This window comes from Elephantulus edwardii, unplaced genomic scaffold (assembly GCF_000299155.1).
Source record: "Elephantulus edwardii isolate Elephantulus edwardi_28Jun2011 unplaced genomic scaffold, EleEdw1.0 scaffold00107, whole genome shotgun sequence".
Taxonomy (NCBI): Eukaryota; Metazoa; Chordata; class Mammalia; order Macroscelidea; family Macroscelididae; genus Elephantulus; species Elephantulus edwardii.
In genome coordinates, this window is record NW_006399857.1 from 8,358,242 (window position 1) to 8,373,565 (window position 15,324).

At 33.4% G+C, this 15,324-nt stretch overlaps 1 protein-coding gene across 1 annotated transcript in view; it reads left to right on the forward strand.

Moving 5' to 3' along the window:
* Positions 1 to 964: 964 nt before the first annotated feature.
* The window catches only part of LOC102863523 (latrophilin-3-like), an 807,096-nt gene continuing 792,736 nt past the window's right edge, over positions 965 to 15,324 (forward strand). Inside the window, exon 1 of the mRNA XM_006891975.1 lies at positions 965 to 1,019. Coding sequence (XP_006892037.1) covers positions 965 to 1,019 — 55 coding nt within the window. The remainder of the gene's footprint in view (positions 1,020 to 15,324) is intronic.

Genomic DNA, 15,324 nt, shown 5'->3' on the forward strand with positions numbered 1-15,324 from the left:
TCATGGACTTCCAGGAGAACAAACAGGTTCCTCCAGGGGAGGGTGAAGTTGGAATGCTCCTTGGACACAAGGATTCTGAAGCTTTGTCTGACACACTGTGGGCAACGTTGCAAGGATCAGTCCTTGGAGTGGGACATCGTCTTTGGGATGGTGGAGGGACAGCTCAAGAGAGGAAGACCCTCAATGAGATGGATCAATTCAGTAACGGGGGTAAAGGGGATAGATGTGTAAGAGACAATAAGTTTCACTCAGGATAAAGCAGGGTTTAGGGCTATTGTACATAGGGTCGCAGTGAGTGCAAGTGATTTGATGGCACATAACAACAACAACAAAATTCTTCATTGTGGTTTAAGACAATAAAATATATTGGCCTTTGTAACATAAGTTGATGATATTTGAAGATCCACCTACTAAAATGTTTGGAGCAGTAATATAATTCATAAGAATAATTTCTGAATAAATAAGAATCTAAGGCAAAAATCATGCTTATACAATTAAGCCTTTTAGATGCATTCATGGTAATAGTGATACATAAATATTTTTCAACAATTCTTAATTTCAGTAAAATTGCATTCAATGAAATATTCTAAATACTTATATATATTAAAATGATAATATTTAGTCTAATGAGATTAAGTTGGTTTTATTTTTTTCAGTACATTTTGTGGCTAAATAGTAAACTTTGTTGCAATATAAGCGTAAACAATTTTTTTTCTTGCAAATTTTCAAACACTTAAGAATACCTGCAGTTGATAATCAGTCTTTTTTTTTTTCTCATTTACAGATTTCAAATTTTGGATACTGATGTTTCTGTTTTGGAGGAATTTCTTTTTTCTATTTTTTTCCCTTTTGGATTTTTAAAAACCTTCTACCTTGGAGAACAGAAGAGGAACCAGGAAGACTTACTTCATTTCACATTTAGAACACTCATTCTTGAGGAACTACACCCTCTGAGTATACCGCCATGTGGCCATCACAGCTAATAGTCATCATGATCCTCTTCGCACCAATAGTTCATGGTAAGAATTTCATTTAGATATCTGTATAATGTTTAATATTGGATCACTTTCATTAGATACTGTTTCCAAATCTTTTCTCTATGATTGGAGCATATGCTTATACTGCATCAGTATCAGTGAACTAAATTAGAATTGTAAAATAAATGTGACTTTGCAATGCTTTTCTTCAAATGCTTATTAACATGTTGCCTCACACTTTTAAATTGACGACCTTGTTTAGAAACACTTTTTTTCTTTTTCGATGTATTACTGTCATTTGCGGCAACGTGTTAAAATGTATAAAGAGTCAAATATTTTAAAATTTATTTTTGCGTATTTGATTCTGTGTTAAGGACACGATTGATAATTAACTAAATCATTACTAAATCTTCATGTGTAGTTTACATTTCAAAATAATTTAATATATTAACTATAACCATTTGGAAGATAAATTAAAAAATTTTCTTCTTAAAATAATTTACTTTTTCTGGAGTACTTACTTCTCTGTAAAATATCCAGTAACACAAAAAGGCAAGCTATAACATTTAATTAAACAAATATTATTTGTATTATATAGCTTTTAATTGATAAAAATAAAACAATGATATAAGCATTTGCTTTCATTATTTAGACAAGTAATTCTACTCAAAAATGGTCACATACTCAAAATGTGACTATACTACTTTTGTTCATTTTCTCATCTTAGTATTTATAAATAAAATATATGGTATTTTAAAAATAATTAATCTTTTAAGATATTTATTATATATTCAATTAGAATAGAAATTGTTCATGTTTTCTACAACTTGATGTAATACACTGAATCTCTAAAAACTGAAAAAAGGTAGGAATTACATATGTATTTCTGTCACATATATTGATGTCAATTTTAATAGAGAAAATTTGAGCAGAGGTTTATAGGTGTCTACTTAGGAAAAGTAAAAAAAAAGCAATTGACGTGAATTTTATGCTCTTTAGTTCACCTTTGCTTTTTTTATCTACTGCAAGAACTTATTGTAGTTCATTAGTGACGCATTTCTGTATTTGGCTCAGCTTTTTAAGTTTCCAAATGAATTGGAGTCTGTTCTTTTTATAACTGGGAAAAAGAATTTCTATCTTTTCTATTCTACTAAAGTTCCCCTAATTTAATATACTTCGTTAAGACAAGCCAGTATGAAGTTGAGATTTTTAAATTTGTTTTGAAAACTCTGTCCTACTTATTCACTCTCCTAATTTTAATTTTACTAAAATCTCTAAATTTTTCTTTAATTAATATACTGATCCAATACTTACACACTCAAATGCTGACACTTATACAACAGTTTCTGATAAAATAATTTTTGCTTTAAGCCCTTGCTTTTCTTATTAGTATTCTACCTAAAAGTCATTTACATGTGTTTTTAAAAAATTTATAAAAATTTCACCCCCCTTAAATCTATGCACATACATTTTTTGTTTAAAATATCAGCCCAATATTACCTTTTGTATAAGAGGATAAGTTGAAGATAGCAGAAATAGACTTTGTGAGAAAGGCATTTTTCAGAAAGGATTTTTCATTTCTTTCCAACTTTCACCTATTGTCAGCTTCAAGTGGCTAAACGATCCTTTTATTAAGGTCTGAAAGCTTTTATTAAATATTCATTAACAGACAGACTCATAATTTCGTCAACTAAGTATGTTAAAATTCTTAATGTTGTTGTTTACTGTGGAGTCAGAACTAGCCCATAACTGATGGGCTTTCAGAGGCAGTTAATTGTCCAGTAGGAGATTGCCCATCCATCCCCCTCAGAGCAGCTGGTGGGTAGGAACTGCATGCCTCCGTGGGAATGCTAGCAGAGCTTCTTGCCTCTATTTTGGCCAATAACTAAATATTTTTATTATAAGATCTCAACAGTTTAGCTTAATTTCCTTTCTTAATGTTATTAAATAAACTTTTTGTGGATAAAAGACAAATCAGTGCTACCAGCCATACCTGGAAGGCCTTTTCTGTTGCTTTTGTGACTTTATAAGCAGTCTTTTGGACCCTAGCTTGTTCATAAATGGAAGGAAGCATGTATGTTTGATGATATGTAAAATAGGATAGGAATGTTTAGAGTGTCCTCAAACTTTGTTTACTGGAATACTGTACACTTTGAGATTTTTATGAGTGAGTTAAAAAGGATATCTCAGTTAAAAAACAAGAGTACTCTTATCAGTCCTTGATAACATTTTTTGCCACTGTTGTTAATATATATCTTATTGTTCCTAGAAGACGAAAATTAATTTTTCTGGATTTGTTGTCGTTTGCTCATATTTCCGTATCTTAACCCAGAGGAACCTATGGTGGCTTGTTGTTGTTTTTGATTGCCATTGAGTTGAACGTGACTCACAGTGACCCTCTGAACAAAAGGCCTGAAGCCTTTCTATAACTATCGTGATTTGCCAAAGTTCATAGAGTTTACAGAGCAGTGTTGTTTAGGAAGTGGCTAGCACTCCTGCTTAGTGGTAATGAATTGTGCTGTCAATGCAAAGGTATACAGTTCAAAATCCACTACCTGCTGCTCCATGGGAGAAATATGGGCAGCCACCTCCCATGTGATTTACTGCCTCTGAAAACCCAATGGAGGGTCAATTGTGCGTCTTTTCTGACTCTTTAGTACAAACAAGCAGTAGTTATAGCCATAAACTTTGCTTCAGTTAATGGCCTAAATGATACTAGTCTTATTTTTATTTATTATTATCATTCCCATTATCTAAGTAAAGAAGCACTAATGATAACTTTTTAGAAGTTAGACATCTACCAGTTGGTACAGCAGAGTTTTAAAATCAAGGATCTACTTTTTAAAATTTTTTCATATTACTAAGATATAGCCTTTTGCTATCAAAGCCAGTTTTCCCTACAGAAAAACCCATCTCAGTTTTCCTGATCTTTAATAAACAGGAAAGATAGAAACATTTATCATCTACCTTTTTTTTCATTCTAATACAAATTCTGAGTAGCTGATCTTTGAAGGCTGATAGACCTAAGTTAAAATAAACTTACTGAAGATTGCCCGGCATTTGCTGAATCTTCAGTAAGTTTATTTTCTTGTTTCTTAATTTAACCTTGAGATAGATTTATGCCTCTGATGGTCAGATAAGGGAAATCTGACTCTTTAATTTCAGTCCGAGAAGTGGGAAAAAAACCAAAAAACAAAACAACACCACCAAACACCAAAACCCTTACATTTTCTACTTAAAATAAAATTTTCTAGTTTTTCTAGAAGCTTCAAAATGCTCTTATCTAAACAAAACTCTTAAAGTCCATTTACATGAACAATTTTCACAGGTACTGTTCTCAGTACTGCCTTTGTATATGACCTCTACTTAACCAAAGACAGAAAAAAAACTAAAGAATTAATTCAGAATAGTATTGACCAACCTTCCCCAACTTCTTAAAAAGTCTGTTTGATATTTTGTGTAGGAAAAAGAAATGTTAACATTTCACACCCATATTTACACTCATATGCACACTTAAAAAAAAAACACTAAAAAACAATTAGGGAATGTCTTTTGGATCTATGTTTATTTGTCTACACTTTATGTTTCTGTGTTCTTTTACATTTCTCTTTCTCTCTCTCCATGACTGTGCTTTCTTCGTGTAGAGATATAAACCTCCTTATCTACACTGCAGTGAAACCTGGCAGAAAAGAAGCAGATGGCCAATTCTTTGCTTGAAACAAATGTAGTGTTTCATGAAGATAAAGCACCTTCTTTGTTCTATTGATGTAGTTTGGAACAAGGGGATAAAAGAGAACTGCAGAAAGAAAAAAAAAATCAGTAATACAGTGGCCAGTTGGGGCTTCTCCTGATTGGCAGTAAAATAATATTAAGGTCCAGTATGGGATCCTGAGGTACAGATGTAGTAGTGGGAAACAACTTCACTCAATAGATTGGATGGTTTGGAAGTTGAGAAGGTAATTGAGGTGCTTTGATATTGAAAGTATATTAAATCAAAGTTATCTACTGCCATGAAGCCAATTCTGACTCAGAGCAAACTGATACAATAGAGATAGCTAACACCTTGGGTTTCCCAAAGCTGTAAATCTTTGCAGAAATAGACTGTCTTCTTTCTACAGTAGAGCAGCAGCTGGATCCTAATTGCCAGGCTTTGTTTGGGAACACAATATTTAATCCACTGTGAAACCAGAACCCTTTAATTAAATTTTACAGATTGGGTTCCAATTAGAATGTTAGGAGAAGGGTATAGTAAATTATGAGTCAGAGCTATGAATAACTTTCTAATAATATCATAACTTCAGATAAGATTTATATCCACTGTATGTGTACTTTTCCCCTATAGGTCTATCTTTTTATTATTAAAGAATTATCTTTATTATGTGTTCAGACTTACGGGATGAACTACTTTCTATTGTGTTCAAGAAGTAACTTATAAACAGGTTTAAATTACTAGAGGCATATATTTTTATTTAGTACTTAAATGGTTTTATGTGATTTGCATCTTATATACTTTTTTTACAATTATAACACTACTATTTAAAGTGATTCAAAATGATTTGCAATACTCATATTTCTAACTTTAATAGGATGTTCATTTTGAGAAATTGTAAAATGTAGGTTTTGCTACATAGCATTTTACTGTATGCTTCTTTTAATGAAGACATATTAATTTTGAAAGAGTCAGGTTGACTTTTAATCTCTACTTAACTTTCTGTCCTTAGTGATTAATCATCCTTGAAAGATTTATAGTGTTTTTCCAACCCCAATAATTTGTAATATCTAGAGTAGTACCTCTATTTTATGATCAAATATGCTACATGAAAATATCATTGTCATGGTATTAAAATATGGGGTTACTGATCTAACACCATCCAAAAGCTTACTGCTAATTATTTAATATATTAAGTTAATTGTACCAAATTTAATATCATAGTAGAAACTAAAGCTATATGTGTTAATAGACATACTTTTCCTCTGTAAGTAGTTGTTTCACAATCTTTTCTATTAAGTTTGTATCATGGTTAGCAATGGGGCCTCGTTTTATTTTACCTTCTCTCTTGTAATATGGTATATTTTGACTTTATTTTAGTGACAGTATTTGAGTTTCATATGTAAACCAGAAAGCAAAATAGCATTTTGTTATCTTTTAAATTTTACATATTGGAAGTTTTTTAGAGTCTATAATTATATCTTATTTTTTAAATTTATTTATTTGGTAGACTGTGCCTGTCATAGTGTAGTTAGTTATCACACACTTGATGTTAAAGGAGTTTTTAAATTTCAACATATTATGTAAAGCTGACATTTATTCTTTATCTCACCTTTGGACATCCAAGTTACCTATTTACTTCCATTATTAATGCAAGAGTAGTACTGTAGACTAAGTCTAGGTGCGCTTGATCCAGGACATGGTTTTGTCAATTACTTGCTATGCATCAGATAGCTAATGACCAGAGATGAGAGAAGAAAGATTGATGCCTTTGAGTTGTGGTGCTGTGAAAGAGTATTGAACATACCATGGACGTCCAAGAGGACAATAAGTTTATCCTGGAGAGAGTGAAACAAGTTCTTCCTTAGAGGTAAGGATTTTGAAGCTCCATCTGACATAATTTGTGCCTGTTGTCAGAAGGGATCAGTCCTTAGAGAAGGACATCATGCTTGCAAAGGTGGAGGGACAATGCAAGAGAAGAAGACCCTGGAGGAGATGAATTGACACAGTAAATAGAATAATGAGCTTAGATCTATTGGAGACAATGAGACTGACTCAGGAGAAGACAGGCTTCAGAGCTATTGTGCATAGAGTTTCTATGCATTGCAGATGATTCCATGGTGAATACCAACAAGAACAAGATTGAGGATGCTACAGGATAGGACAAAGTTCAGATTTGTTGTTCATATGGTACCTATGAAATGTACTCAGCTCAAAAACACCTAATAACAACAATAATGCTGTGAGGAGCTTGTTTTAGGTCAGCGTTATGAAGCTCTCAGTTCTGCCAATCAATTATGGATCTCCATCCCAGTCTCCCAACAGACTTGGACAAAAAGCTCTTAGCTCTGTTTCTGTGGAGTAGCATTCCCAGGGTCTGTGCCATCTCGTTCGGTGGCTGCTATGTCTGCAGTTCCCATAGGCCTTAGTTTGGCTGCTGAAAGACTCTCTGTCCGTGAATGATGAGTTGCTTTCCCTTGCTGCTGCTTCTTGGCTTGTGGTGTAACTTCTCCTATTCTGTGGCTGGGTCTGCTCAATTTAATGGTGACACTAGCCAATCCTCTTGTCGATAGCTAACACATTTTAGTCTCATTTTCTTGCCTATCTACATGGCAGAGTAAATTAATGTGGATAGGGAAGCCAGTTTGGAGAGAATATCCTCAAAATCACACCTTAGAAAGTGACATCATGGTTGGAAAGGTGGACGGCAAAATAGAGGAAGAGCTTTAACTGGATGGGATGACACAAATGATTGCAACAATGGGTCTAACTATGCCAGAGATGATGAGAATGGCACAGCGTAGGACAGGTCAGATCTGTTGGTTCATAGAGTTACTATGAGTCTACTTGACTCAATGGCACATAATCCTAACAAGAAGAATGAAGTAATTTATTTCAGTAATATCTTTTTTATTATGTAATGGTTTGAAAGCAATATTGAGATATAGTTCACATAACATATAATTCATCCAATTTTATAGATTTTTATGTATTAATATGGTTGTGCAAACATATCATAAAAAGAATTTTATAATATTTTCAATAACTCTTAAAAATACTTCATGTCTATTATCTTTCAGTCCTGTTGACCCTTATACCACCAGCCACTAATCATCTTTCTTTCTCAATGAAGTTTGTATTTTGAACATTTTGTAAAATGCAACTATATGATATGGGACTTTTGCGATTCTCTTCTTTCACTTAGAGTATTTCCTACATTCAAACATGTTTTCATGTATGTTGAATTGTTGTTATGTGTCATTAAGTCACCTGTGACTCATAACACCCCTATGTCCAATAGCTCTGAAGCCTGCCCTGTCCTGAACCAACTTCACTGTCTCCAACACACCTACCCTCATTGACCTAGTTACTGTATTAATCTGTCTCATCCAGAGTTTTCCTCTCCTGCATTGTCCCTCCACCCTTCCGAACATGATGTCCTTCTCTAAGGATCGATCCCTCCAGGCCACATGCCCAAAATATGTGTGACAGAGCTTCAAACTCCTAGCCTCCAAGGAAAAGCTTGGTTTCACCCTTTCCAAGACAGACCATTTTGTTTTCTTAGAGGTCCATTATGTGTTCAAGACTCTTCTATAGCATTAATTCAAGGGCATTAATTTTTCTTCTATCTTCCTTAGTCATTATCTAGCTCTCTGTTGTAGAACAAGTAATTGTGAAGACCATGGACTGGATCAGGTGTACCTTAGTCTCTAGACTGACATTGTTGCTTCTCGGTACTCTGGAAAGGTCCCAGAAAGCATATTTACCTAATCCAGTTACTGTTTTGATTTCCTGACTGCTGTTGCCAAGAGTATTGATTGTGGAATGGAAGCATGGGTCTTAATTATTTTTGAAAAATTTTTAAATACCATTCTCATGTTTATATACACTACATTGTATTAATCACTCACCGGGTAATGGACATTTGCATTAATGAAAATATTTTAGAGGTTGTTCACTTTTTTAATTAACTTATTATGTTTATTTCAGTTAAATTATCTTGATTTCATTTCAGTTTATCACATGTATTTTGTTTTATATCATTAATTACAACTGATTGATACAATTGCATATTTTTTCAATATAATGTCTGATCAATTCCTTATCACTTAATGTTTTTTCCTTTACACAAATTATTTAGTTATTCATTTGCATTCCCTTTCCTCTACCTTGGCATCCTGGTGACCACTCTGAAAATGATTCTGCATATTGACCTTTCCTTAGTATTCTATAATTGTTATTTTATAGCATGTTGTTATTATATACTGTCAAGTCAGAACCAACTCATAGCTGAACCTCAGGTGAGTTTTCAGATGAGGTAAATTACATGAGAGGAGAATGCCCATTTTTCTCTCAAGGAGCAGGGGGATACAAACTGCATGCCTTTGAGTTAATTGCACAACTCCTTACCACTGAGTCACTAAGTTAGTTAGCATAATTTGCTCTAGTTTCATCCATGTTGTGTTGTACCTAATGAATTGTTTGCTGTTTTTTAGTTATGCATAATATTCCCTTGTGTGACTGCATCATAGTTTATTTAACCATTCACCCATTTGTTTGTTACTTTTCATTTGAAGAAAATGTTCTGGTAAGGAATAATAACAAACCTTGACAACTGTGTGGAGAAATTAGAGCTCTCATTAATGTTAGAAATGAAACATGTGCAGCCTCATGGAACCACTTAATTCTTTTTCAAAATACCATACAAGGTTAATATAAGACTAAACGATGCCATTCCTATATGTGTATCTTAGAAATCGGAAAAAATATCCACCAAACTTTTCTCCATTTTTTTTATGGCAACATTATTCATAATAGCCTAGAAAGGTTTTGTTAATTGTAATTTTATTTCTTTTTGCTTCTTGCTTTTGGATATATTTTTATTTATATGCATTAAAATAGATTTAATTATATTTTAATAATGCATATTTTATTATATTCAATTGTCTGATTTTCTACGCAATTAACTATTTTAAATTACGTCTTTAGATACTATTAGTTAAAATTGAGATTTGAAGAAAATGTAAGGTTTTACACTGCAAATATCATAACAGACTTTGACTATTTTAATCTATTGGCCTTACCCATTCTGGAATTATTATTTGAGTGAAAAGATTAAGAGAAAACTAAATACAGAGAATGAATGCTTTATAATGTTAATACTGAAGAGTTCTAGCAAGTTTTAGAAACCAGGCATGGAATATGAACTCAACTTATTTAGAATTTCATGCTTACATTAAACAGAAATAGAAATAAATGGTATTATCTAAGCGACTATAGAATTCCCAATTACAAACCTTAGAATCTAATTCTAATTTTGTTACTTTCAAGAAATATGACCTTATCTAATTAGAATCACAAATCCCTTATTTGTTAAAGCGGTAATGATCCTTACTGTTTCAGAATAGAAGGATTAAATTAATTGATGTATATAAAGGTTCTAACACAAAGCCTCACAACTTAATCCTTGGAAAAAAAAGGGTGGAGTCATTATACATAGCTTCAGGAATTAAGAATAAAAACAAGTGATCATAATAGGAAGCAGAATTTAGACTACAGCACTATTTTGGGGTCACTTATTTTCCATAGTGCTTTTCAAAGACTGCATTGTATACTCTTAATCCCCAAATGTGGCAGTTTCTCTAATTATGAGTCCACACATTTGTACACACATTCCATGATTATATTCAAGACTCACCCACTGGACTGTAACTAAGTCTTTAATGAGTTACTAATGAATATCTTAAGCTTAGATCAGCATTGGGGGAGGAAGAAGTTAAAGGGTGTTGAAAAGCTATTCATAGTTCAAGACTATCACTTTTAATTGGACTATCAGCCCAGCAAAATGTTCTCTCTTCACTCTTCTTCTGAAGCTATAGTAAACTGAATAGTGTGTGACAGCTATACCTTTACCTTGCTATCATCAGTTAAATGTGAAGTTAAAGGAGATAAATGCATTTAGCTGAATTAGAAAAGCCATTGTTTTGATTCAAGGCAGAGATAAAAATATAATATGCAAAATTAAAATCACATTTCATAATGTCTCTTTCTTTTACATGGACTCAGATGACTTTAAAACAGATTGCTTTTGCTGTTGTGTTAACAGAATAACAGATGACAGGAGGAAAAAAGATACAGGTATGATTAGATCATGTAGGTGGAGGAAGAAAAATAACCTTTTGTATTTATAAAAAGAAAGAACAGTCTGCTTTCACACATCAGTGCTCCTCTCCAAGCTGTTATCAATACCACAAAAGGAGTAATCATAGACACTATGTAAATTAGACCACAGTTCTTCCTACTGTAGTTTTGGTTACAGATCAACAATAGTGGTCACTATTTACCAACAACCCTGTTTCCCCACCCTTGTACTGCATTTGATGGTGAAATTTGAGACACATCCACAACTTAAGTACACATGATTTAATAATGAAGACAGATAATAAATAGAATTCAAAGGAACAGGCTGTTTGATTGGCCTTTCTCCTGTGAGGACTACACATTTGCTTAAAAGAAACTTATTTTCTCAAAATAGCTCAAGATTGTTGTTGTAATGTGGTAGTGCAAAATAATGGAAGTTCACTGACTAAAAAAAAATAACTCAATCCAGTTGTAATAATGTGATAGCCCAGAATTTAGTCCATAAATTTGGGAGACCTAAGTTATGTTGTTCCTCTACAGAAAGATTATAAAAACCTAAAACTGAACATGTTGATTTTTTGGAGTAAGGTAAATAATAATAATAATAATAATAATAATAATAATAATAATAATAATATACTATGTACATAACAAAGCTTGCTAAATTGGCTATTTTGCTACTTTGAGCTTGTCCATATATATGCTTTGCTTGGGACCAATGTTCAGACATTTGTTTTGTGTAGGGGATAGAGGAGGTTAACTTATAAAAACTTACAGAAGAAGACAGGAAAAAGAATTTATTCTTCTGAAAGATTTTCAAATACACCATTTAAGATTGATTTAGGATAAAGAGACAAAAACTGACTGACAAAATAGAGTTCTGTCAAAAAATGTACTGGTTTTTACACCAAATATATACTACACTACATGAAGTATAGTTGGCAGTATGAAGTAAATTCTAAGGAAGAATATACCATTATTATAGTAGTAAAGATTATTAATTTGTAGAGTAAGAACTGTGGATTTGATTTAATTTTCCTTAGTTCAGCTTTGACTTGCATATGAGTAGATTGTAAACAATTTTAGTTTGCTTGGCTCCACACTCACCACTCTTGGCATCAGCAGCCAGGAAATTAAAAGACTTACTGGAATGAGAAAGTCTGCAGTTAGAGACCTCTCCAAAGTACTAAAGAGCAATGGTGTCACTCTGGAGACTAAGGTGTGCCTGAGACAGGCCATGGTCTTTGCAATCACGTGTCATACATCAGAGAGTTGGACAATTGCTAGGGAGGGTAGGAGGACTGATGCCTTTGAGCTGTGGTGTTGGAGAAAAGTATTGACTATACCATAGACTCAGAAAATGAACAGGTTTGTCTTGGAGAGGTTTAAACCAGGCAGCTCCTTGGAGGCAAGGATTCTGAGGCTTTGTCTGACATAGTTTGGACATGTTTCAAGGAGGGACCAGTCCTTGGAGAAGGATGTCATGTTTGAGAGGGTGGTGGGACAGCACAGGAGAGGAAGACCCTCTGAAATGGATTGATTCAGTGACTGGTGTAGTGGGAGTAGGTGTGTCAGACAGTGAGATTGGCACAAGATAGAGCAGGGTTTAGTGCTGTTGTACACAGGGTTGCTATGAGTCTCAGGCAACTTGATGGTGCATAACAACAACTACAACGACAAAGTCAGAACCAACTCACAGCTGACAGTATGGTGGGTTTTCAAAGTCAGTTAATCATACTGGGCGAGATTGTGCATCCTTCTCCAGTGGAGCACCTGGCGGCCATACTGATTAAAGCTTGTTTCAAGTTTTGAAGCAGGAGTAACATCAACTTCCTAAGCCAGATGCCTCTGGAAACTCTGTGAACTTGGAGAAATGACAATAGTTATAGAAAGGCTTCAGGCCTTTTATATATGTATATATGGAGTGCCCTTGTATTTAAAAGTGGGTTGGGCCAAAGGGTTTACTGTTATTTTATTTTGGAGGAACATTCTTCTAAGTTATACAGCATTCCTCTGTTAATTTGCTGCACTGAGGTAATCTGGGTTTGCTGTGATGCTGAACCTTTGTGCAAGTGTTGGTCAAATGCCATAATGGCTGCCCATGGTGGATAGAGACAGGTTTGGTAGCAGGAGGGCATTCACTTCCTAACCCACATGCCTCTGGAAACTCTATGAACTTAGAGAAATGACAATAATTATAGAAAGGCTTCAGGCCTTTTGTTCATAGGGTTGCTATGACTTGTGCTCAAATTGACAGCAATTAACAAGAACAGCAGCAAAGATTATTAAAGAAAAAGTGGTGAGGTGTTTTAGTTTTCCCCCCAATATTCTAAAAGCATAACTTCTGTGCCATATAAACTCTTTCTTTATGAAGAATAGACAGTTATTATTAAAATAATTCTAATGTTTTATATTTTACCATCAGTTGAATTTTATATATGTAAGCATGTTGGTATTTTTAATTAGAAACAAAAACTTAAGAATGAGTTAATTATGCTGTATTTTAATTAATTAGATTTTAAAATGTTTTGTTAAGAGTCATATTATTTAAAAAAAACACACCAAAATTATCTTTAGCATTAAATTTATTATTTATGCCCTTAAGAATCTGGAGTATTGCCATATATTGAACAATATTTCAACTTAGGCAACTGTTGCGAGAGATGAGGCACAGTTTCACCCTCTATTATTAACATATGGAAGATGATGGATTTGAAAGCAATATAAAAAGCAGTTTTTAAGAGCTGATTCCTTTCTGTTTAATAGTACACAGTATTGACTTTTTGCTTTCTTCATAACAACTGTTTGACTTTTCCACTCTCAACATATACTTCTCTGTGACTTGGATACTGTTTCTTCTGATAAAAGTGTAGTCATAATATGTTTTATTTTACTTTTAAAAGCTCTGTTGTGGAAATAAGAGTTTGGAGCCTCATTGGAGGGAAAAACTGCTTGCTTACATAAGCCACACCAACAATTGATGAAACAATTCAGTGAACTAAATGTGCCTGTTGAATTGAATTGAGTAATATCCACCTATACTATGAAAGTTGCTTAATAACCACAGGAGGACAGTTTATCACTGTTGAGCCTTTTTTATACAATAGCCAGAACTGAAAGAGATTTTTCTTTCTCTTTTAGTACTTCCATGTGATTTTTACTTGGTGGCATCCCTAGTCAGGTGCTGGAATTGGAACTTTTATTACTATGGTTAGAGATTACTACCTTGCCTATAAAGAAATGATACAGCTGTCGCCTACACCTAAGGGAAAAATCAGGAAAGAAGTAATCTTTTTATATGGTCAAAATGAAGGTGCTGGAAGACAGATAGAGCCCTTCAGATAGCATAATGAAACTGCTTTGGGAAATGTGCCTTTACTTACTTTGAAGGAAATGAAAGCAATAGTCAGTCAGCATAGCTCTTTATGTTTCTGTTGCTCCCTTTCAAACTACTTATTTATATGTTGCATTGAAGTTAGATTAAACATTCCTTGGTGAGAATTTGCTGTTTTAACTATTTTATATGACTTACAGTGTTTGCGTACCACTTTGCTATACACATGTGGAATGCATGGGATTATACAGCTAATACAATACCCTATTGAGGCATAGGTAATAATGTTAGCAATTTGAAGATGAAAAGAATAGAATCAAGGTGATCAGTCAAATAATAAGATGGTATAACCAGTAATGGTTCAGAGAATAACACAAATCCAAATCAACGAGATTTTTATTACCTTTTGATCTGCTTTATTATGCAGACCTGTGATTTATGGAAGATAGAAGAAGCAAAAGAACATATATAGCTAGTAAATTGAACTGGTATAAAATAAAATAAGGTTGAATTTAAAAACAAACACATAGAGAAAATCTTGCAAGCAGAAGCAATAGGTTAGAGAATAATTGAGTGGAAGGAGGATATCAACCAAAAAGATTTCACAAGACTATGAAATACAGTCATATATAATCACTAGAAGTTCTTCCTATAGGTTTTGTATGAGCACAATTAGTATTCTGGAATGCCTATTCTTTGCAATATTATTCATAATTTGTCATGATGCACATTGTTCAATGCCTTTATATAGTCAATATACCAAGAAAACATTTTCCTGCCTTATCTTACATAGTTAATAAAGCATGGTAAACATCTGTCAGTTTGCCATACTTTGATGGATTGTGTATTGCTGTGATTTTGGAAGCTATGCCAATGGTATTTAAAATATCAGCAGGGTTACCATAGTCAACAGGCTTCAGTAGACCTTCCAAAGTAAGACGTGATTGAGGATATACTTCTGAAAAAAACTGTCTGGTTAGAATCTTATTAATAACATGGAACATTGTAGCAAAGATAGTTGAAAATAAATGAATAACATGAAATAAAGACATCATTAACAACATCAGGACAAAAACCCCCAAATCAAGCAAGCAAACATAGGGTAAAAAAAATTGCCGTCTTGTGCTTGCCTAAACCATGATACTCAATAAAAACTCAAATTT